We start from the raw sequence: 25809 nt of genomic DNA on the forward strand, positions 1-25809 counted from the left end.
CTGTATATCTTACGCAGCAGAAGAATTAAGCACGACAACAATAGTCATTAGTATTGGTTGTGTAATATTTGCGATAATTATACTATTAATAATAATAAGACAGCCAGATGTCGAGACAATTTATGCAATGGGATCATCATTTATATAATTATCTATATATACTGTATCAGTAGTGCTATTTTTAATGTTTTCGATCTATGGTCTGATTATTTATTTGATAGTAATACTGATTTTGATGCTAAATTTCATGTTCCAGTTTTAATTAATAATTTGGTAGTATCTTGTTGCGAAGGTTATAAAATATTATGGATGAAATAGATTACTATATAATCTATTAAAAGTAATCAATCCAGTTTCACTTTACTTATTCTGAATAGTTTTATGCTTTGAGGCTGTGTTGTACATTTTTGATGTCCGCAGCTTTTTTTGGTTGTCCCAGACATGTCCGCGCTCTGTCCGTACTCCTCTGTAACTTAAAAAACCCTACAAAAATTATATATATTTATGCATAATTGGATGCTAAACATTTTTGCTTAGTATCGAACAAGGTTATCATAGAAAAATTTCGAGGGCTTATCATTTCTTTTTTGTGTAACATGTCCCGGACATTGTCCCGTGACAACACTGCTTTGAGGTATCAGAATTTAAATTACATTTGCTGTTTTAATGCTAAACTTTTATTTTAAAAATTGTCCGATAATTTCCGATTTAACAAATGCTGCGTATTTAATGATCCGCAGAAGATTACATACAAATGATTGACGATTGTAAGTTGTAACACAGCTTTGATATAAATTCAGATTAAAAAATTTTAGAAAACAAATTTTGGCTTATTTGGCGTACCTATACATATGGAAAAATCAAGAATAAACCTCGAGTTAAAGAAAATGCACAACCAGCGAGTAGCAGGTTTGGCTTAATTTGCTTCACAGTTCACATACTTTTAGATCGAATTCTTTATTAAATGTTATTTTTTTATTGCCTCCTTTTTATATAGTCGAGCTGCAGAAATTATTGCAACTAGTGGTCAAGCACCAATTCAAAATTTAGGAGGTTTTGCACAGTTCTTAGGTGGGACAGCATTTTCGAGCACATCAACTTTAGCAACAAGCGATATAGATAGTGCTGTTAGTAATGCAACTCAGTTGGCCCTTGTACTTAAAAGGCTATCTAAACGTGATCCTATTACTAAACTAAAGGCATTAGAGGAATTTGAATCATATTTAAAGAGTAAAGAAAGAAATGAGAATGAATTAACTGGAATTCTTAATTTATGGGTAAATATATGTAAGGATTCTTATTAATTGATTTTGATTCTACAAAAAAAAACAAGAGCATTTACTTAGATATTAATTAATATACAGACGAAATTGTTTGTTAAGTTGGGAATTGATGTAGATCGTAGAATTAGATATGCTACATATTCTTGTCATCTTACTATTGTGAAAATAATAAAAAAACGGATAGCACTTTTCTTAAAGAAATTCTTCCTGTTTGGATAATTTCTTTGTTTGATCAAAACAAAGATGTTGCTAGGGTGGCCAATGAATCATTTCAGGTTGGTCCTTAGTTGAAGTAATTTTGTTAGTATGAAGTTAAGAAGGTTAATTTAAATTTGGATGTTTTAGGCAACTTTTCCACCTGAAAAACGAGTCGACGTTCTGGTTTTTGGACGGGAAAAAATATTATCTTATATTACAGATATAATTTTGTATAAAACTTCGGAAACGCTAAGTAGGTTCCTCTTCATCTTATTGTTATTATTGAAAAAAGAATTTAGATTGAAAGTCATTATAAAGAATTAGAAGTCAAGTTTATAATAAATATGTCCTGTATTAACATTAGGTGATCCCAGATTTACATCAAAAGAAGACATGGTCTCTAAATATCTTAAAGTTGTTGCAAGTTTATATTATTCTCTTGCTCATATTATAAGTCAATTAAAAGAAGACGAATCGCATAACAATATGATAATTTGTTTGATCATAGTAAATTTTGGGCGAATTTGCCTAATGCTAAGATATTTAAAAATAATATTTGATATGACTTATGTTATTAAGTGAAAGACCCATTTTATTTCTTAAAATAAAAAAGTTAGATATACAGTATACTATGCATAATGCAATTAATACTTTGTTAAATTACTCACCTTTTGATTAATTGCCGTTTTCTTTCTTCAAAAATCATAACCATAAATAATTGATTTTTGATCTGAAATTTTATTAATGACCAGAATTTTTATATGGTGTTCAAATTTTAATGTTGATTATTTATCTCCCCATTGATAGCTTTTATATAAATCAAGAACATCAAGATGGTGAGAATTCTGATAATAACTTTATTTGAAGATGATGATTTCAAAAATAATGATGATAACAATAATCTTGAAAATAACTTCAAAGATGACAATTATTCTGAAAATAATGATGATGATGATAATTTTGAAAACAAAAATGATGATTATGATTTTAAAAGTAATAACAATGATAATGACTTTGAAGATGAAAATGTTTCAAGTATTCCCTTGCAAAGTGAAACATAAAATTCAAAACAATATGATTGCAATAATAAAAAATTCAATTTTTCAGGCAAAACAAGGTCATATTTTTCAAATTATACCTATTTTTTGTTATTCATATGGGTTACCTATACAAATAGGTAAACATTAATTATTAATGAATCAAATATTTCTAATCTAATGATCTAATTAAATATATTAGATTATTGTAAAGCCTTTTGAACTTTCCAACATTGTTATTTATTTATTAAGATAAATTTATATTTTCCATCTATCACCCAATTACTTAATTTTCACATTATCTATTTATCTGTCACTTTGATATGCATATTCAGAATTTTGCAATACTTGTAAATACTGCAGTATCTATTAAAGAGATAATTCATTATCTTTTCAAAGCTGTAATTCTGCATTCAAACAAAAAAATATTGAATTAAACTTTATACAATATTACAATATATTGCAAACATTTTAATATTTATTAAATGATAGTACTGATTTTAGATATAATAATGTGATGCAGTTTAACTTAAGAATTATCAAAAAATCAATATATACAATCCTCGCTAGTCTCTTGATATATTTCACCATTACAATCAGAATATTCTAAATATATAGATGATAATGGTATTTAATTATTTACTTAATACTAGTTGTCTAATCTGAATGTTTATTTAATATATTTATTATTATTTAATACAGATTTGCTGTTATTCTATATAGTTGATAATATATGTGTCAGATTACAATTCAAAAGATATGAATTGGATTTATATTAATTTTAAATGATGATTTATTTGCAAAATTATATCAAATTTATAAAGAAGAATTAAATAAATGTATCAGAATATTTAACATTACATAAAGGCAAATATTATAAGAGTACATCTTATATAATTATGGATAATAATGATAATAATCAAATTGATATAAACTGAAATTGAAGGTTGGTGATATTATAGATATTATTTTGAAAAATTTATTAATTAATGATACTTTTCAAGAAACAACTACTAGAATATCTTATATATAAATTAGAGCAATATTTTTATATACTAAAGGAAATTATTAAATACTATTTTTTTTTTAGATTAGTTTACTTATTGTTCAAAATACTATTGTCTATTGATTAAAAATTAAAGTATTTCAAATTATATATGAAAGAATATTTATGCAATAAAATAGCTTGATCATCAACCAAATATTTTGTATATTAGTATAAATCAAGTTGTATAAATGGAAAACATTCTTATGAAAAGATATATTATATTTATAATAAAGTTGCCTGCCTAAATCTCTCCAAAATTCTACGATTAGTTTCTCTAAAATTTTACTATAGTTTTATTATAGTTTTGGTAAAGTTTTGGCAGTTTTGGCATTTATAATAGGTATCGTCAGGTTTCGCTTTTCTTCAGAGTTTCGCCAACTTTTTAATAAGACTTTCATATAGTTTCAGCAAAATTTTACCATTTCACCATTTCACCAATTTGCCAAAACCCCCTAGTTTCTCTAGTAACCTTAATTTATAATTAGCAATAACTCAATCAATATTGATGCTAAAAATGCAATTTTACTATCATTAGATTTGTCTTATTTAACTAAATTCATTAAAATATAATCACCAGATTACTTAAAAATAAAAGTATATACAATAATAAAATTTGAAAATACTCCTGAAATTAGTATTGCTGTTAAAACAGGATCCCACTTACTTCTAATAAAGTTCTCCTCACAAAATTTCAGATTTACTAGTAATTTTACCAACCCTTTCTATTTCATAATTTTACCTTATATATAGTATGACCTTTTAAAATTATATTGAATTTTACCTTAAATTTTTAGAGACTTAAATTTTCTTTAAAAGCATTTAATTATTAAATAAAGTATTTTACAATAGTTTAAAATTTTTTTAAACATTTATTAATTAATACAAAATTTTATTATTTTTATTACTATAAATAAATTTTAATATAAAAAAATACAAAATAATAAATTTGCAATTATTAAAAATCTAGTGATCCGATTTTAATAAATTTCATACCATTAGAATCATCTCATTAAGACAATTCTAATGGTAGTAAAATCATCTTTCTAGGTTTAATATTGACTGAAATAAGGGTTAATAAATTTTATTAATTAATTAAAAAATTATTAAAAAATTTTCTATGCTAAAATGAAGTAAAATTAGTTATTTAATATAAAAATAATACTGAGAAATTACAAAATTTTTAAAAAAATTTATGGACAATTTTCTCCTCTCTTACCCTACCATCACCCTTTTATTCTAAAGTTCTTTATATAAATTTTTGTCATTACGCTATCACGTCTAAAATAATTTCTATTTCATCTAAATTTGTTTATATTTTAATATTTAAATTTGTTACACTGTCACGTCTAAATCTTATTGTAATTTCATTACACTGTCACATCTAATTCTTATTGTAATTTCGTTAATTTCATTACACCATCACGTCTTTTTTTATTACGTGTTATTTATTACAATTAAGAGGTAAATTTTCGTGTTGTATTTATTTATAAAATTAAAGGTCTAATTTATAATATAAAATTTACCTTATTATATACTGAAATCTATACAAATTATTAATTCATTTTACCTTATAAAACAAGAGACTTCCTTTAATTTTACCTTATAAAACTAGTGACCTTTTTTTATTATATATATAATTTTACCCTTGATAATTAAGATTAATTTTACTATAAATTTTACCACAGATTTTTGGACACCTATATTAGAAGTAAGCAGGATCCTGCTAAAACTCATTTAATAATAAAATTCAAAAACAAAAATCTAAAACTTAAAAACTTTATTTTTAATGAAAAAATTAATAAATTTGAAACTTTCCTAAATTATAATTAATTTTGAAAAAGCATAGAAATAGTTTAGATAATTAATTTTATTATAAAAATAGTTTTAGATTGAATTTTGACTAAACTAAAATTTTGAAAAAATAGTTTTGACAAGTATTTGAAATATGCAATTCTGGCCAAAATTAATATATAAGCTCTCTAATATAAGATGTTCAGGGTTTTTTCAAGGTATATATTTGAAGTGTATATCTAAAGTAACAAAAAAATATCTTGCTAAAATTCTATTCCAGTCCTTTTATTATTACATGACTAAGAAACGAATTTTAATTTTAAAGAAAAAATTTTTAAGGTAAAACAATTATATCAAAAATGGCTTTTTTTTATACTGTAAAATTATAAGAAATATGAAAGGCATCACTAGTTGTATTATTAGTTGGCTAAAACTAGTAATAGATTTTAAAACTTATGTGCAGTAAAAAAAATTTTATAGTACAAAACTATGCAAAAATATATATAATTAAAATTTTCTATACAAAACTCATGCAAAGCTTATGTGCAGTTATAATTTTCCATACAAAGCCTATATATAGTTAAAATTTTCCATATAAAGTTCATGCAAAGTTTGTATACAATTAAAAATTTCTATATATAGTTTATATAAAGTTTACATGATGCAAAAATTTCAGATTTTCATACTGTCATATGTTTTAGTAATCTATATGAATATGCAGAACTATGAGATCTTTCTATAAATCAAAATTTGAATCTTAATAACTATAGCTCTAATTCATTAATTGTTAGGTTAAGAATAACTGATTCTATCATTTTAAAACCTTTTTTTACTAAAAATTTTACTTTTGTTATTATTTTGTATTATATAAATTATGTATTTACAATTTATTAAATATTTATAAATAAAGTTAAAAATATATTTTATCATAAATGATGCATAATTTTAAGAGTAAAATTGCAATAGATTTATTAAATATTCAAATGGGCAAAATAAAACTTATAAGCACGTTAAATGTAAAACTTATATCTAATCAATTATTATTTAATTAAACGTTTTAATTAACCAGTTTTTAACTAGTTAAAATTTTTTTAAACAATCCCTATAAAAAGTATTATACTTAAAATATATTTAAAATATATTTAAAATATACTTAATTTAAAATTGCAAAATACTTAAAATATATCTAAAATATACTTAAAATTATCTTAAAACATATGTCTAATATATTTAATTTTTTATATACTTAAAATATATTTAAATTATATTTAAATTAAAATTTAAGTATATTATAAGACTATTATAAGTATATTTTTTATGTATTTAAAATATACTTAAAATATATTATAAAATATATTATAAGTATATTTTAAGTATGTAAAAAATATATCTATAATATACTTAAATTTTGATTTAAGTATAATTTAAGTATATTTTAAGTATTTTGGCAAAAATTAAATATATTAGAAATATATTTTAAGATGATTTTAAATACATTTTAAGTATATTATAAGTATTTCGCAATTTTTTAAATTAAATATATTTTAAAAAGTTTTTAATTATATTTTAAATATAAATACTTTTTATAGGAAATTTTAATCTCTAGTGTAAGCAAATATAAAGTAATTTTAAAGAAACTTCAAACTATGCAGTTATTTTAATTTTATGCTATTTATCATAGGTCGAAAAGTGAAAAATCAGGCATCAATCAGTTACCAATTGGTTACCAATCAGGTAGCTGATTGGTGACTAATTAGCTGATTGGTGACTGATTGGCATTTTCGCCAAATACGTCGCCAATCAGGCAGTTTGCTAACTTTCAATCCAATGATCAGAAAAGGATGAAATATAGCTCATTGGAATCATCTCAACAAGATGAATCTAATGGTAGTAAAATCGCATTTCTAGAATTAATATTTAATGAGAAATTAAGTAAAATATAAAAATAAAAATAAATCATTTATATTTTATTTAATTTTTTATTAACTATTAATCTTAAAAATGCGATTTTACTACCATTAGATTCGTCTTGTTAAGATGATTCCAATGAGCTATATTTCATCATTTTCTGATCACTGAATCAAAAGTTAGTAAACTGCCTGATTGGTGACCGATTGGTGACCGATTGATGCCTGATTTTTTACTTTTCGACCTATGTTATATTTAATAAAGTAAGATTTGGTTTTATATTTATTTTCTATACTTTCTTTATTATCATGACTTAATTTGCATAATGAGTATAATGTAACATTAGTAATGCTATAATAATCAAAATTTTTACTACTAAATTCTCTAAATAAATTAAGATATTGATTCAAATTTTGCTATGAAAATAGGATCGATTGTAAGTTAACTTAAATTGGACTCATATATTAGTTTGATTGGTTTTTAAAATCAAAAATATAGATAGAATGTTTATTCTGACATTTGGTGATTTTTTTGATACAGATTTGTTTGATTTAGCTATAGATTATATGTATGTAAACAATTATTTATACTAATCAATTTTTGAAATTTGGTTAGTTTACCAATATAAAAATTTATTATATTCTAGATTTGTACATCAGTTAACTTAAAAATCACATTAATGCTATATGTAACTACTCCAATTTTATTTATTCTTATAATCTTATTCTTTTGAAGTTTGAATAATATATAGATATTTTTAGCCTTTTGTGTTATTTTATACAAATACTTTTTCTTTACTAAAAAAATACAGCTCTATTTCATCATAAATTTGCATTTTTGCCATTTGATCACTAATATTATTTTTGGAACTAAGAGCTACAACTTTTTTTTTATATTCTTACTATAGTAATACTATTATAATTTTCTTTTTGACTAGTTTTTCAGCCTTATTGAATAAATGAGCTAAATGAAATATAGAATCTAAAATTAAATTAGCATTAACTGGAAATTTGAAATATATTTGCTAAATATGGTAAGGATGTGGAATTATAACATCTAATAAATTCAAGTAATTTATATATTAAATCTTGTTCTACTTTCTATTATAGGGGATTTTTACTCCTTAATTTCTGATAAATTAACCTGTTTTTCTTCTATCTTTTGGGATTTCATAAGAACCAAGAAGGATTCTTTTGGAGTCGATTCTTTAACTACTTATTCTGGTAGAGTATGTTTAGCATTAATTATGAAAAGATCTGCTTCACAATGAAATGATTTAAAAGTAGTTGAGAATGGGTTCTGAGAAAGTACATGTAATTGGCATCTTATTACTAATTTTTTTCTTATGCATTTTATCCAACTAAGAAAATATCCATTTCCTTGTCTTCTAAAGATGTCTAATAATATTTGTTCATAACAGGTATATTAATAACCACCTCTAGTAACCCCTTTAATATCAGTTTTTTGGTAATGAAATATCCACCGTGGTTTTATCATTTTGATGCGATCATACGAATATCTGATTTACAACCAAATTGAAGTTCAATGAACTGTTGCTAGAAGAATTATTTCCTTTTGGATCATTTAACATCTATCTCTATTCCACTTTTATAATTTTATCTCTAAACTCAACATTTTCAGATTCTAACTTTGGCATTCTTGGCATCACACCTCTTATTTCTTTTACATTTTATTTTAGAAGCCCGGTAACCTTGGCCTTGAGTTCAGCTCTCTTAGCCTCAATCTCAGTGAACTTCCTTTTAAAATCAGGTAACTTGACATTCTTGAAAATAAAATCCAAGAATTTTAAAATCAAGTTAATTTTCTCTCTTTCATTTCATATTAATACTGTTAAGGGAAAATTCAGGTGAATTCTAATTAGCAGAAAAGTTTTAAATATATATCTTTCAAATAAAAATTATCCAAAAAAAAAATGATCATTTAAATTTATATGGTAACAATTGACTTAATGGAAGATTATAACTTTTTATAAAATATTACTATTTCATATATCCCTTAATCTGAAAATTTTGTTTTTTAAATTAATTTTTTAGTTTTTAGCTTTTTATCCTTGAGCTCAGCATTCTCTTTTTTAAGTTTAAAAATCTTAGCATTTTCCTTTCTAAGCTCAATTAGTATTTGGAATCATGTAACAGTTATTTGAATAACTCGAGTATATTCGAGTATTCGAATAAGCATAGTGGTTATTCAAGTATTCATTTAGCCAGATATAGTATAGTTAAAATTCTAATTGGGCATTAAATCCTTAAATTTAACTGAGTTAAAATCATAATTCAGGCTAAAAAATTATGTAAATCATTACTATAAAAGGAAATTTAACTTATTCAAATATTATTCGAATACACTTTATAAATTTAAATGAATACTCAAGTATATTCGAATATATTCGATTCCAAACACTAAACTCAATAATCTCAGCTAAGAGCTTGGCGTTTAATTCTCTCAATGAATTAATGGATTGCATGTTCGACAATAATTTTATATAAGATGGAATAATTCATAAGTTTGTTAGCATAGATAAAAAAAACTGTGACAAAATATTACGATCGGAATTACTGATTTATTGATATAAAGAATGAATTACAAGATTCGGTAATAAATAAACTTGTTTTACAAAGTGAAATAGAGTTTTTATACTAATGCCTGCTGGTGCTTCATTCATCTAAGCTATTTATATACTAACACAATATCCCAACATTAACTTTCATTTGTTCAATCATTGATAATCTAAACAGGATAAAATAAAATAGTCATCGTCAGTTATGCAAAGTATGCAGAGTTAAGAAATAAATTACCTTAGTAAACTCATATTCTCTGCCTAATAAGGTCTTCGAAATTTCTGCAAGTTCTGGGTCGCTTCCTTGCAATGCATAGCCATAACCGAAAAATACTTAATTCATACTTTAATTGCGAAATGTCTCGTTTGAACTTCAATAATTTTTTTGTTAACACTTTTTAAACTGCGATCAGTTTTTTTTTAATGAGAGAAATAATAAAATGGTCATATATGTGAAATCACGTTACTGTGCTTTATTGATTTAAAAAAAGCCACCCTGATTAGAAAGTCGTCTAAAGCGGAGTCAAATCACGTGATTCAATATAATATGAGTGAACTAATTTTTTTATGAATCAAGTTTAACATAAACTTGAAAATCATAAAATAAGTGTATCTTAGCCTGCTCTACGAGTTTACTTAAGGTTAAAAAGTAGATTTTGAATACTGGTTTTCACTTTATATATTAGCAAAAGCTTTTTTGCTGATCATATCCAAAAATGGATAGACAAAAATGAAAAGTCAAATAAACTGAAAATGGCATTCAAAACTCATTTTGTCATTCTAAGTAAACTTGCAGAGCAGGCCAAAATATACTTAATATATATATTTAAAGGTCGTATATATACAGTCAACTCCCTCTATAGTCACTCCCGTTATAGTCACATTCTACTATATAGTCACACCAGTTGAATGTTCAAAACACTTTATTATTAAAATCTATCCTATATAGTCACAATCTATCTATAGTCACTATCACACCTATCCTCAAAAATCTTATATTAAAAAGAACCATTTATAATCACAGTTATATAAAGAATATATTAAATAACTTGGCATCTAATAATCGTACAAAGATGTATCATAGCTTGTTAGAATCGTCTCACTGAGACGAATCGAATGGTGGTAGTTTTATCCTTTTCCAATCACTGGCTGACGAGTTATTCAACAAAATGTTAAACATCGGCATTATAATATTTTTTGATTTACGTTTACTGCGCCATTTAACATTTTGCTAGATTTCTCGGTACCTAGTGATTGCAAAAAGACGATTTATAGCTCGTTAGAATCGCCTCATCGAGACGAATCGAATGGTGGTAAGCTCATCTCTCTGTGATCAATATTGACGGAGTTATTACTTAAAAACCATTTAATATTTTTTAATTTCGGAAATTGATCTAGTGATTGGATTTCAATGTATCTTATACCATTAGATTCGTCTCATCAAGACGAATCGAATGGTAGTAAGATCGTCTTTCTAGGATCAATATTGGCAGAGTTATTACACAAAAACCATTAATATTTTTTTAATTTCGGAAATTAATCTAGTGATTGGATTTCGACGTATTTTATACCATTAGAACCGTCTCATCAAGACGAATTGAATGGCGGTAAGATCATCTCTCTACGATTAATATTGGCGAAGTTATTACACAAAAACCATTAATATTTTTTTAATTTCGGAAATTAATCTAGTGATTGGATTTCGACGTATTTTATACCATTAGAACCGTTTCATCAAGACGAATCGAATGGCGGTAAGATCATCTCTCTACGATTAATATTGGCGAAGTTACAATACAATGAACTTTTAAGTATAATTCTGGCTAAAATTATGTTAATTTTTGGCCGGAATTATGATATACAAATATAAGAAATTTTTTATATAGTCACATCTCTTCATAATCACCAAATATGGACTGTCCCAAATGTGTGACTATAAAGAGAGTTGACTGTATTGCGAAAAATTTTATTTAGAAAATAATTTTTTTTTAAAATTACGTGATTTGACTCCGCTTTAGATGTCCCCCTGATTAGTCAAATATGGTCATTCATACTACTGACTACTTGTACAACCTAAAAATTTTTAATTCACCTTTTGTTTAATAAATATCTTTTGAAGAATCAAGTAATGATAAAAACTGTATTAGGTAATCATTTTTTTTCATATTACTTTTTTTACTACGCTTATGAAGTATCTATATTATTTGCTGTTATTACGTTACTACAACCCACCAAAGCTACTTCTCTCAAACTTTCCAAATTTTTCATTGACTTGATTAAACAAAACTTGCATTATCTGTTATGTATTGATATAGGACTAGAGCTCTGAATGGGTCAGGTTAGGTCAGGTTAATTGATAAACCTGACCTGAAATTTTTTTTCAGGTCAGGTTATATCAGGTTGTCTGTTTGACCTGACCTGGCCTGAAACCTGAAAAATTTTTATTAAAGTATTGAAAAAAAATGGTATAAAACTTTTTTTTTAATATAATACTAGTGTTCACCCGTTGTCTACGACAACGGTTAATATGTATTAAAATGGCATAATTCCGGCCAGAATTAAAAGATCTGCAAAGAATTTCCTTTTTTGGAAATTCGAGCAACACAATTTTTTTAATTTCTCTGAAAAGTAACAAAATTTCCTTTTTTGGAAATTCGCGTAACTGGTAATTTCCTTTTATGGAATTCTGTGTAACCCAAAATTTCAGTTTTTCGCCAGAAATAAAATTTCCTTTTTTGGTCTTGTGTAACATTAGCGACGAATAGGAGTAGGGTTACACAATTCAAATGACTTATTTATATGGTTAATCTAAACATAACGCCCACGTGATTGCAGTGTTTTTAAATATATAGATTATGAAAAAAAACATTTTTGCAACGTTTTTTATTAAAATATTGAAAAAAATATTGCAAAACGTTTTTTTTAATATAATATTATGAAAAAAATATTTTCGCAATGTTATTATTGAAATATCAAAAAAAAATGTTACGAAACATTTTTTTAATATAATATTATGAAAAAACGTTTTCACAACGTTTTTTCTCAAAATATTGCGATTCAACATTTTTATATTAAAATCATATAAAAAAGTGAATCCCAATACTGCAATTCACTTTTTTATATTGATTTTGTATAAAAAAAAGTGAGTTGCAGTATTGCGATTCACTTTTTTATATAGATTCTATATAAAAAAAGTGAGTTGCGGTATTGCGATTCATTTTTTTATATTGATTTTGTATAAAAAAAGTGAGTTGCGGTATTGCGATTCACTTTTCTATATAGATTCTATATGAAAAAAGTGAGTTGCGGTATAGAGGACTTTTTGGCAGTAGATTTCCAAATACATTTTTTCTGCGCGGTACTTGAAGTCAGTTCTACTGGAAACAATTCCAAATCTTCAACTGGGCAGGTAGGACACTTTTTGTGAGGATCATCAATACAGTCATAATGCATGGCATACTTACATGACAAAAAAACAGTATTTTTCGTAAATTCTATAGAAATCTCTTCAGAGCATTTCTTATATAGAGGACGTTGGATTTGTCTGCTAGAAAGTTCTGAGTCATCTATATTTTCAGAATTGTCAGGTAAAGCTTTTCTCGAACGGATAAAATCCTAGGATTTATCCAGATTATCCTATTATCCAAATTTGTATCCGGTTAATTTTAACCGGATATCCGGATTTAAGAATTTACAAATGAATAAAATTTTAGATTATCCAGATTATCCAGATTATCCTATAATGATTAACATTTATGTCGCACATATAACTATTTAGTATTAGTGTACTACTTTAAAAAACGTATTTTTATTTTAAGACAAAGAAAAAAAAAATTAACAAAGAAACACTTCGAAGTTTAGCATTATTTCTAAATATGTCAACTGAAAGAACTATAGAAATATGTTTACAATCTGAAGATAACTATATTGATATAATTGATATAGAAAATCTTACACTACCAGAAAATCTTTTACCACCTTTAGAAGATACTAATAGTATAGAAGAGTATACAAAAAATGCGTTTGATAAACTTCTTGATAAAGAAGAACATAATTTAAATTTTCAAATTAAAAGTAAAGGAGGATCAAAACTTTGAAGTTGGATATATAATTGGGGAGAACGAAAAAATCATCCAACCAATTCAAATAAGTATATTTTTGAGTGTAATCAAAAATTAGATAATGGCGAAAATTGTGCTGCACAGATCGAAACTTCAGGTCCAACTGGTAATATTATTAGTCATCTATCTTAATCGAAAACACAAAATATATGAACATTCTAAACCTTTATCAACTATTACGCCATCCTTAAAACAGGTAAAAATTGATCGTTATGCTATTTCGTCAGATTCACATTCACAAATGACAGAAGATTAACAAAAATATTTGAAAACTCTTCTTTTTGAATGGCTTATTCTAGATTTTCAACCTCTTCATCTTTTAAAATCTCCTTCTTTTCGTTGATTTATTAATGCATTAAATGAAAATTTTGAACTTCCAACTGATAGAGAATTTTGAAAAAGAATATTTGAAGCATATGGATTTTCAAAAAATAAACTTAAGCAGTATATTCATAAAAATGCAGTTTCAGTTTTACTTACTTGTGATCTCTGGACTTCTCGTAGTAAGCAAGGTTTTCTTGGTGTTACCTGTCATTTTATTACACCTGATTTTGAAATAAGAGAAACCACTTTAGCTATTCAATATTTGGAATATCCACATACTGGAGATGCTATTCAACAAGCGTTGGAAAAAATAATTACTCAGTGGGAATTGCAACATAAAGTTTTTTTCTGTACTACCGATAATGCATCTAACATGAAAAAATGTCTTACCCAAATTGTTTGGTTGCATAGATTATCATGTACGGCACATACAATCCAATTAGTAGTTGGAAAAGGGTTGCTTACTGCCGAAATTCTAATTGCACGTGCAAAAAGACTAATTAATTTTTTTACTTCACCAAAGCAAAATGAGTGTCTTTTAAATGCACAAAAAAAAAAAATTCAGAAAAACCAGAAGAGGAAAGTGACTTGCATAGAATTTTTTATAGAGCAATTACTGATGTTGAAACGCGGTGGTCAAGTACATATATAGCATGGGAAAGGTTAATAGCTTTAAAACCTTATATTGATATTGTAATTTCATTCTTAAATATAAGTAAGGATAATAATGCTAAAGAGGATGCAAAAAGGTTAAACAAAATTAACCTTACTAATAATGAATGGGATATTATAAGGGATTTACTTGAAATTTTGGGTCCCTTTGCTGAATTAACAGAAATATTAGAAGGTACGAAATATGCAACCATGAGTTACATATATCCAGGTATCATTAAACTCAAAAGTATGTTTAGTCCAACAATAAACTCTAACTTAGATTTGGAGACAAATGATGATGCATTTGAAAATCATCAATTTGAAGAAGTTGATGAAAATGATGAACCTGATGCCAGGCGAAAAATCAAAATAAATACTCTTATTAATACTTTCAGACTTTTGGATAATATTAAATCAAATCTTCATAAAGCACTTGAAAATTATTTTGAGGTAATTGAAAAATAGGCACTTATTGCCGCACTTTTGGATTTACGTAAGAAAAAAACAATGTTTGCAAACAATGATCAAAAGGAATTAGCAAAAGCTAATCTTCGTGAAGTTTATGAATTAGCAAAAAATAACACTAACATTCACTTAGAGAAATGTGAGCCAAAACTGAAAAAAAGAAAAACTTCAATACGAGTTTATAAAAGAAGCTTGTTCTCAGATGATGAATCTCATGATCTTCAGACTGAAGATAATGAAGTTGAACGATATTTAGTAATGGCGCAAATCAAAAATGATCAAGACCCTTTAAAATGGTGAAACGTAAATAATCCGATCTTAGCCCAATTAGCACGAAAGTATCTATGTATTCAAGCAACGTCGGGGGCAAGTGAAAGGGTCTTTAGCGATGCTGGGTTGATAATGTCCTCAAAAAGGACAAGTATGAAGGAGGATTTATTTGAAGCTTTAATTTTTTTGAAAAGGAATGGCAATTTAGTTGGAGTGGGCAAAATGTTTAGTCAATAATTATATTTATTCATATATGTATTAGAATTGAGATTTGTTCTTGAACGTGATATATCATTTTACATATTCGAATTATTTTACTAAATAAAATTCTCTTTTATAAATGAAGAATAAATTTATTACAATTATTATTATCTATTGTTACAATGATTAAAGCAACTCAAAAATAAATTACAAGTTTCAGATGCAGCCCGTATACATGACATTTCTATATTAATTTATTTACATGATTATTTTTTCTCAAAATACTCTTGAACCCGTTGCTTCTTCATCGCTGGTTCCTTATCTACATCTACCCAATCCTTCAATAAACCAACAACAACTTCTATCACTCGCTTCACATTTCTAAACAACTCCTTTTCTTCTTCTGAACCCTCTTTCAAAGCAGACTTGGTAAATCGGATACTAAGATATTCCGTCTGAAGCATATAAGATGAAATACCAATCCGTAACTGTTGTAATGATTCCATAAATATAGTCAAAATCCTTTCCGAAAGCAGTATCTGCCTTACGTTTCTTATTAACCTGTAACGCACTTTCGCATTGGACCAGATTCTGAGCAAAGCCCATGACCACTTGATATAATCTCCCTTCCGTAATGCAAATAAGTTCCTCAAGGGCCTTGACCGCATAATCGACGTGACCAGTATTTTCCTCACCGACAACTTCTAACTGGGGAGTCAAAGTGATCTCCTTTTCTGTTATTCTCTTGACAATATATAGCGAAGCGTGAAGGATGGCTGAAATATATTCACACTACATAGCTTTGTTGCTATCAGCAAGCAATGTCCCCATATTTTCCAATCTACGTTTTATTTCCTTTACACATTATATCAATTCCTCATCATTGTCTTCGAGTGTATATATTTCTAGAAAGAAGAACGATAAAATTAGCCCGCTCACTAGCATAATAATTCATGAAATAATAATTAATAAGCTGGGAAGACTCACTTGGTGGAAATTGACGGATTGCACCTATCCCATTACCATCAATTCCATATTTTGCTAATACCTCTTTTAAGTCTTTCAGAGTCTTATATGAGGAAAACGAGCGCTTCTTCCTCTCCTTACACTCTTTGGCAAAGTCCGCAAGCCTCGATGCAGGTCCCATTTTCATTTCATGTCGTTAAAGCTTTTCTTCAGTTAACTTGAGAAAGTCATGGCCATTAACTTTTTCTTTGCGAATAATTTCCAAGTCATCATCGTCAAGCTCCAAGTCCTCTTCTTTCTGTAAAAATTCAATAAGAACATGTGTCTTATATTTTTTAATTTTATCCGCTAACGTGAATGACTCGTTTCCAGTTGCGGTGGCACTTGAATGGATGTACTAGCTTCAGATATAACGAACTTTTGATCGGTTTAGTCAGATGAGCATACTGTATTATTAATGTACCATCGTCTATCGGGTCACGGGTCACTAATCACTATTTGCGTATATATTATCCTGGGATAATTCGGATTAGTCTAGGTTGATTATTTGGATTACCTGTTATCCTATTTAATAGGATATCCGGATCTTAAAATTTCCTAGTGGGTTATCCTAAATTATTCATAGGATAATCCAGTGAAAAGCTCTATTGTCAGGGTTAGTTGCTTGGTTAGAAGTTTTTTTAGCGATCCCAGTAGTCTTGAACGATCTTTGCTCCCTATCTGATAATAGTACATTTATTAGTGCTACATTGCCATTAGGATCCACGTTCATTGGGTCAGATGGACTTCCTTCTTCTGGTATAACTGGCGAATTCAGGACAACTTTTTTACCTATCAATTAGTTAAAGCTGAAGTTCCGCTAGATTGTGATGATTGCGAATCTCTTCTAATAGAATTGGGATCCACAATAATATTGACATTCTTTCCACAATCAGGAAATGGTCATGTGCTGGGTTTGGTATGTAGAAGTTGCTTCTCGATACATGGTCTGTGAAAAATATGCCCGCAGGTGAGGATGGTGAGTACTTTGATTGGTGATGACAAAATATTATTCGTACACTCAGTGCATTGCCCAAGCTTCTGGATTTCTTTATTCTTAACCATATCATTTTTAAGATACTTCAGGATATTATAAGCTATGTTCCTATAATTAATAAGAGACGGTTTGCAAGGTTTCGTAATCTTATTTTTTTCTCTATCACCACCACTACCACCATCATCATCATCATCATAATAAATTAGGTTGCCCAGATCGTCATAATCATTAATAGTACTCAGGTTTCCGCTCTCTTGATTTTCCATGGTAAAGTTTTCTGAAAAAAAATAACATTCTTTTGGCTTAACGCTCTCGCTAGTTTTATAGCATCGCAGGAGTAAGAGATTGTCAGATTTTTACCAGCAATTATACACTACATTTCGTCATTACGTTATCTCCCTGCAAATTTATAAAAATGACTTCATGATAAGCATAGATATCTCCAATCCCATATGTGAAATAATGATTGTTTGAAGAAATGTCTATATCTGAATATTGTTTTATTGATATGATAATAGCATGGCTGGAGACATGACATGCAAAAATAAATGCAAATCAGGTCTTAGAAAAAAAAATATAAAATGGAAATATGGCGAATATATATACCAATCTTACATTGTACTGCCTATTCATCGGCAATAATTTTACCGATATCGTGATTTTGTATATTATGTAACATGAAATAAAATATGAGTGAAACGTTATTATTATTTTATGAATTATTATTTATTTATCTGCATATGAAGTACCTAAAGCAGAAAACTTTAAATCAAGATAATTATGCAAAGTAGTGCAGTACATAATTATATTAATATTTCTTTGAACTCTTTTTTTCTTTACTCCTTTGTATCAGTATATATATCTAGAAAAAATAGTACAAAAGCTAAGTAAAAGAAGTACCAACAATTAAATATACATGTGTTATGCATTTTTTGCATACATACGTTGAGGTTCTTTAATATATTCATATACAATTCCGTTTTCCACAAACCATGCTATACCTTCAATTGAGTTATTTTGCGCTTCTTTAAGAGAATCTCCAAGCGGATATGCCATTTGAAACGTGTCTTCCCAGATAAAAACACGACCAAAACAGTCTAAAAATATCATTCCATAATAGGTCTCTCCGAAGATGATTATGTGATTAAAGCCAAAATCTGCAACATTTGCTATATAGTAAACTAATTCTTTAGGATCACTATTGGTATTAACCTTGCAACTGATAAAGGTTGCAATTTGAGATCTACCAGATTTTTCAAATGTATCAACTAATATAAGTGAATTGGGTGAATTGTTGCTACCTGATGAGAAGCAATTTGTTCTATCACATACTCGCAAATGTCGTACAGTTCCTTGACACTCAATTGCGCTTGTGGATTCTTGGGTAGTTCTAGAGTGAGCGTGTACAAGTCGACAGGGTTGTGATAGGATTTCGCCTGTCCAATCATAGCCACAAAGGGAACCGACTCGGAACAGTTTCCCAAATTGTGCTTCAAGGCTTTCAATTTCTCTGCAGTTAGAACAGTTCGATAATTTGATGTCCATTGTAACGTCTTCCTTAGATTTGATGGATGTAAGTCCTTCAGTACCGGTAATTGACAACGAACTGACACACCCATCATGAATTTTATCACCATTTCTTTTCGCTTTGAAATCTCTCTTGAGTACGTTACATTCACAGTTGCTGGTCGTAATTTCTGATACGGTTGAATTATTATCAAACTTTCCGCTAACAGTTTTAAACTCATTATCACAAAGTTTATTTGCATCTCTAGCGTAATCTTTTTTGAAGGACGGAAGGCATAAGTCCAAAGTAGAGCCTAGGTATCGTATATGGTGATAAGCCATATCAGACGAAATTTGTGTAAAATTACTTTTTTTTACTTTTCGTTCTTCTTTTCGAAGGGGGTGATTATTTGTTTCGTTCTACATAAAATTATATAAAATATATTTTTTGAACTTGTTCAAGCATCTTTTTGTACTCCTCCCTATTCTTACCTGAACGGTTCTACAAATTCTAAGATCAACTCTTTCTACCATGGCTCTTTCAGATTTTCTAGCCAACTGTATGGACTCAAGAGAGAACTGTATATAAGTATAGGCAAGTTAAATTAGTGAAACAAACTAGATGTATTTTTCTCTGCTTCAAGTCACCATATATATAAATCATGTTATAAAATAACGGGATTAGCATGTTGATAGACTATCTTTTTGGTCAAGGATTTACAAATGTGTGAGTCATAATTAATAATCAATATTTCTACTATAGGGTGGCATTACTGGTAGTGAAATTTTTATGTAATACATTATTAGCAACCTGCCTATGCTACTGCGCTAGGTGATAGTCTCTCACATGCCCTAACTATGCTACGATTGCAAATTTGAATTTATTGCTTGAAGTGAAGCAAGTAAGTTTTTCATTGCAAATAGGGTATGGCGAGTTCCACAGCTGAGGTAATGCAAAATTATAATTATCAATTCCTCTAAAATTATTTCAGAATTTTAAGTATGTGAAATGCTTTAAGACAGATTTGATAATTAATTCTGGATCAGGTTTGGCTTTGAAGGTGATAATAGGCTTAAAATCAGAGGCTTGAGGTTCTGCTGACATATTTATCACAGCTTTTGGTAATTGCCATGGCTCATTTCCAGTTTCTTTCTTATGTGTTTTATATAATTTGGAGTGAATTTTATCTGTCAAAATGCTTGGTAACCCACTTAATCTGACATGTCAATCTAAGTATTTGGGGGTTAATACTTTATCGGATTTAGTCATATTGTCTTTTTATATGATTGCAAATCAATTTAAATTATAGTAAGTATAGTCGATGTAAATTAGCCCTGTAAAAAAAAATATCACAATGAAGTGTGAGCAAATATATAGTATTGTAAAATAATGAGACTATGCAGTCATCTCAATTTCATACTATTTACACTTAATAAAATAAGATCCGGTTTTATATCTACCTTCTATGCTTTCCTCATCATCATGACCTAACTTGCATAATGGGCATAATGTCTTATCAGTAATGCCATAATAATCGAAGTTTTTACTACTATATTCTTTATATAAGTTAGGATATTGATCCAATGTCTTATTACAAAAATTAGTGCAGTCATAAATTAGACTATTGGGTTGAGAAATAGGTAGGTGGTATTACCTCTACTTTGGTATCAAATTTTTTTGGGGCAGATTCATTGGAAACCTGAGATTCAGTAGGCGTATCTGAACTGGTGATATGTAATAAGTCGGAATTTTTCTTATTACTTTGTGAACTCAGTTTACAAAGTTGTAACTCCATATGAATGCTATAATCAAAGGGTATATTGTCTATAATATACCGAATGTCTTCATATATCATTTTTGAGATAGAATCAGCGGAGAAGAAATGAATTCGATTTATTTTATTCATACCTATTGCATTAAAAAGTGTATAAAGCTTCTTGGTCTGCTCGATTCTTTTCCATAAAAGTGCATCAGAAGTACCTGCAAGAAGCTGAGCTTTAACTTCTATATTTAGAAATTAGAATTCTACTGACTGTATTAGACTCTGGATCAACTTGTTTTTCAGATGCGATCTCACCTCACCTATGGATAAGAGCTTTCCCAAATTGACAGTAACAAAAGATAGCTTTTTCACACGATCAGCAAGGATTACAGCATTACAAAGTTTTTCATATAAAAGAGAAAAGGTTGGCGTTCCCATTTCTACTGCTAAAGATTCACAGCTTCGTATTGTTTTCTCTAGGCAAACATCCAAAGAATTCGAGCCTGGCTCATCTATAATATTGGAACAATTGGTGCTTGTATCTGATTCTCTTTGGGAAGATACTGAAGATATTGAATCATCCACGATCACTTTAGTAACTGCCCTCTGACCCTCTCAGATATTTCCTGAATGAATTTTTCCTTTGTTTTATCTGATTTTCCTTACGAAGCACCCTTTTGTTAACCGATACCTGCTTATCTTTTTCAGGAAAAATAAATTCTACTTTTGCAAGCTTCTCCTCCCGCTTTTTCTGCCTAATTTCATCACTAACTCTTTTTTTATTCACCTCATCCAGGAAAGGGTCCATTGTCTTGTCCTCTGATGACTTTGAATTGGCAGGTATTGTTTCATTTGCGCTTATGAGTTCCTGTACGTCCATAGGGATTGGAACCAAGTTAATGTTAACCGGTTAATTAACCGGTTAAGACGGTTAACCGGTTAAAGGATTTTGAAAATCGGTTAACCGGTTAAAACTATATTTATCATAATCCTAGTCAGATTTATATAATGCGGCCCAGAGATATGTAAATTGCGGCCACGTGTTCCTAAACTTGAAGTTTTAATGCCGAATTTTTTTCTATTTATTTATAATAATTTTAGTGATATATAGTCGTCCTATAACTAAAATATGCAAGTAAAATCAAAAATTGGTACAATTTGCAGTAAAAAAAAGTTTTTAAAATATTTTTAATATTAACCGGTTATTAACCGGTTAAGACCCTTGGTTAACCGGTTTTTAACCGGTTAAGGTTTTTTTGGACGGTTCCAATCCCTAGTATGTCAGCAGATTTTTTGGAAGAGAAATCCTTTCGTGGATGCCTAGAATTTTCTCTCTTTTACCGCCTACTGCGAATTTGAAAAACGATATCATCTCTCCCCTTGTTTATGATTATCCGTCATGTGATGATCCTGTAAATGACGATCCATCTCCTCTTCCATTGACTATTTAGGCCTTTAACCATGAGGCTGATCCTAGTAGTAATGATATCCTAGATTTATGTACCCCTTCTTTACAACGCATCAATCATTCACGTCGTATCTGGCGTACTCCTAGATTTCTTTGTAAACGCGTCTCATCCATTATTTCCCCTGCATCCTTTATACGCACACAAAAATCTAAAAAAATTTCTTTTACGCGTTTGGTTTTGTTCTTTTCTACAATACGTACATTAGTTTCACCCTTATCACGTCCTTTCTGTTCTAAAGATCTTTTCAAAAAATTTTCTCTAGACTCTTCTATAATTATTCCTCAGTCCTCATATTTCAGCTACATTTGACACTGCTGATAATGATATTAGCGCTCCTTCTCTGATCTTTTCCTTAAATATTAGACCTGTGGATTTCTTACCTGCAGCTTCTGCTTCGAAGACCCCGAATAATACTGATATAACTCACAAACGGGTTTGCGTAGAGTTTATATGAAATTACTTTTTAAACCCATAAATTGAGTTTGTGTAGATCGGTCAATTTTGGGATAACTCACATATCACGTTTGCGTAGAGTTTATAAATATATTGCATTATATATTGATCAATTGTATAATATTGATAAAAATTAAGTTGCGCAAAACCATTAAGGATGGGTCCATAATATATTTATGAAATTTGCAATATTACAGATTTTGGTAATTAATTGTATATAGTAACAAAAAGTAATGCATTTTGCATTATTTTAATATTTTTTAATAAAAAAAAAAGTGCGAAATGCACTACTTTAACAAAAAATGGTGAATTTCGCACCATTTTATTAACATTTTAATAGAAAAAAGTGCGAAACGCACAATTTTAATAAATAATTGGTGAGTTTCGCACCATTTAATTAATATTTTAATATAAAAAGTGCGAAACGTACCATTTTATTAATATTTTAATAGAAAAAGTGCGAAACGCACCATTTTATTAATAATTTAATAGAAAAGTGCGAAACACACCATTTTAACAAAAAAATCGGGAGTTTCGCACATTTTATTAATATTTTAATATAAAAAAGTGCGAAACACACCATTTTAACAAAAAAATGGAGAGTTTCGCACCATTTTATTAATATTTTAATATAAAAAAGTGCGAAACGCACCATTTTGACAAATAAATGGAGAGTTTCGCACTTTTTTATTAATATTTTATTATAAAAAAGTGCGAAACGCACCATTTTGACAAATAAATGGAGAGTTTCGCACTTTTTTATTAATATTTTATTATAAAAAAGTGCGAAACGCACCATTTTGACAAATAAATGGAGAGTTTCGCACTATTTTATTAATATTTTATTATAAAAAAGTGCGAAATGCACTATTTTAACAAATAAATGGTGAGTTTCGCATGATATTATTAATATTTTAATAGAAAAAGTGCGAAACGCACCATTTTAACAAATAAATGGTAATTTTCGCACCATTTTATTAATATTTTAATATAAAATGGTGAGGTTTGCATGATTTTATTAATATTTTAATAGAAAAAATGTGAAATGAATTATATTAGTAACAAAAATTTTTTTGAACTAAGATTTGGATTTGCGTAGCGTTACTATGAAAAAAAAGTTGCGTAGAGTTAATAGTAAATGCATGCCGATCATTTGTGAGTTATATTAGTATTATTCGGGGTCCTCTGCTTCGGCCTTCCTTTATGATGATACACATTGCACAGAGATCATCTTACACTTTCACATTGCGTACTGTTTTGGATGGATGGATATGACCTGCTCGAAATGTTAGATCTAATCGTTTATATTCTATTTGACGAGGCAGTTGTTACTTCCTTTTAGACCCTACTCCTGATTCGCATAATTGTTATACGATTCATACCAATTCTTCTCTTTTTTTAACTGTTGATCTGTTTCAGTTTATATCAGACCGCCCTTCCCCTAATTTCATATGTGCCGATTTTTGGAATTAGTCTAAATTAAGATTTTTATAAAAATTTAATATTTTAGTAAGATTAACATTACACAAATCTAAATTAAATATGTGTTACATATTTACGTAACTCAGATTTAATAAAAAATAAAAAAATTTTTTTAATCAATATTCAAAAATAACGGTAATAACCACTTCTTTTTCCCCATCACTCCCATCACTTTTCCATCATTTTTCTATTCACTTTTATTAAATATGACAAAAAAGTTTATAAGCAAATATAGCAGTTATTTTTAAGTGGTAAGTAAAAGAAAAAACTTAATATTTTATATACATAGATAAGACATATTTTTTCATAATTTTTAGCTTTAATTTATTGTTTTTTCTTTGTAAAAAATACATGCAAATAAAAAATAATTATGATGTAAAATAGTTGTAAAATGAATAATAAGATATTCTTTTTTTTTAAAAATAACTAATTATATATTTGTTTTTTATCTTTTAAAATTATTTCATTAGATTCATTCTACTAAAATCCTTAAATGGCAAATAAAATCTTTTAAATAAAGTAAAAGAATTTGGGATTCTCTTATGAAAGCATTTTTTGGTAAGAAATAAAATTTTCAGATCGGACTTTATGCAGGTGACAAAATCGTGCATTATTATTCCTGGAGATATGCTAACGTCATCATTTTACATTCATTTGAAAGCTGAGAATTTGCTCTATCGTAAGAATCAAAGATCAGGAAAATTGGATCACTGGATGAGGCGTAATTAACGATCAAAGTCAAATCAAATTTAAAAATTAAAAATAAATATATTAGACGTAATTATTCACAATCCAGTGATTCAATTCATTCGATTTTAGGCTTATTAGATAGACCTCAATTTTCTCTTTCAAATGAATATAATTTCATTCGTGTAGCTTGCATCTACAGGTATTTAATAAATTTTTTTATATCAGATTTTATCAAACTTACAAAATTTTATATTAATAATATAATTGATGATTACTAAACATCTACATATATTAAACGAATTATTTTAAATTTATTTTAAAGATAAAAGTTGGCATCACCTTAGGGAGCAAAGATCATTCAAATTGAATCACTATATGTGAAGTAATTAATGATCAAATTTAGATAAAATTCAATAATATACTGAACGTGATTACTGAACAACTAGTGATTCAATTCACTTGATTTTAGATTCATTAGATAGATCTCGATTTTCTCTTTCAAATGAATGTAAATTTATTTGTATAGCTTATTTCTACGAAGAATTATCAATGATTTTGTCATGAGA

The 25809-nt window shown here is 27.8% G+C and overlaps 5 protein-coding genes across 5 annotated transcripts; 2 read left to right on the forward strand and 3 right to left on the reverse strand.

Moving 5' to 3' along the window:
* Positions 1-715: 715 nt before the first annotated feature.
* On the forward strand, positions 716-2542 carry OCT59_019537 (uncharacterized protein; the record flags this gene model as incomplete). Its single annotated transcript, XM_066143599.1, has 8 exons — positions 716-722; positions 816-909; positions 998-1277; positions 1365-1381; positions 1468-1558; positions 1629-1734; positions 1846-1988; positions 2306-2542. The coding sequence occupies 8 exons, from the start codon at positions 716-718 to the stop codon at positions 2540-2542; spliced, it is 975 nt and encodes a 324-aa protein (XP_066005334.1).
* Positions 2543-17463: 14921 nt separating this feature from the next.
* OCT59_019538 (uncharacterized protein) lies at positions 17464-18146 on the reverse strand (the record flags this gene model as incomplete). The annotated part of the gene is made up of 2 exons (XM_025310423.1): positions 17464-17675; positions 17903-18146. The coding sequence occupies 2 exons, from the start codon at positions 18144-18146 to the stop codon at positions 17464-17466; spliced, it is 456 nt and encodes a 151-aa protein (XP_025182686.1).
* A 655-nt stretch (positions 18147-18801) lies between these two features.
* Positions 18802-19920, reverse strand: OCT59_019539 (uncharacterized protein; the record flags this gene model as incomplete). The annotated part of the gene is made up of 2 exons (XM_066143600.1): positions 18802-19806; positions 19879-19920. 2 exons carry the CDS (start codon positions 19918-19920, stop codon positions 18802-18804), a joined length of 1047 nt encoding a protein of 348 aa, XP_066005335.1.
* A 454-nt stretch (positions 19921-20374) lies between these two features.
* Positions 20375-21242, reverse strand: OCT59_019540 (uncharacterized protein; the record flags this gene model as incomplete). Its single annotated transcript, XM_066143601.1, has 3 exons — positions 20375-20535; positions 20848-20974; positions 21042-21242. The coding sequence occupies 3 exons, from the start codon at positions 21240-21242 to the stop codon at positions 20375-20377; spliced, it is 489 nt and encodes a 162-aa protein (XP_066005336.1).
* A 229-nt stretch (positions 21243-21471) lies between these two features.
* Positions 21472-21759, forward strand: OCT59_019541 (uncharacterized protein; the record flags this gene model as incomplete). Its single annotated transcript, XM_066143602.1, has 1 exon — positions 21472-21759. The coding sequence occupies one exon, from the start codon at positions 21472-21474 to the stop codon at positions 21757-21759; it is 288 nt and encodes a 95-aa protein (XP_066005337.1).
* Positions 21760-25809: the final 4050 nt, after the last annotated feature.

The sequence above is a fragment of the Rhizophagus irregularis genome, chromosome 29 (genome assembly GCF_026210795.1).
Source record: "Rhizophagus irregularis chromosome 29, complete sequence".
Taxonomy (NCBI): domain Eukaryota; kingdom Fungi; phylum Glomeromycota; class Glomeromycetes; order Glomerales; family Glomeraceae; genus Rhizophagus; species Rhizophagus irregularis.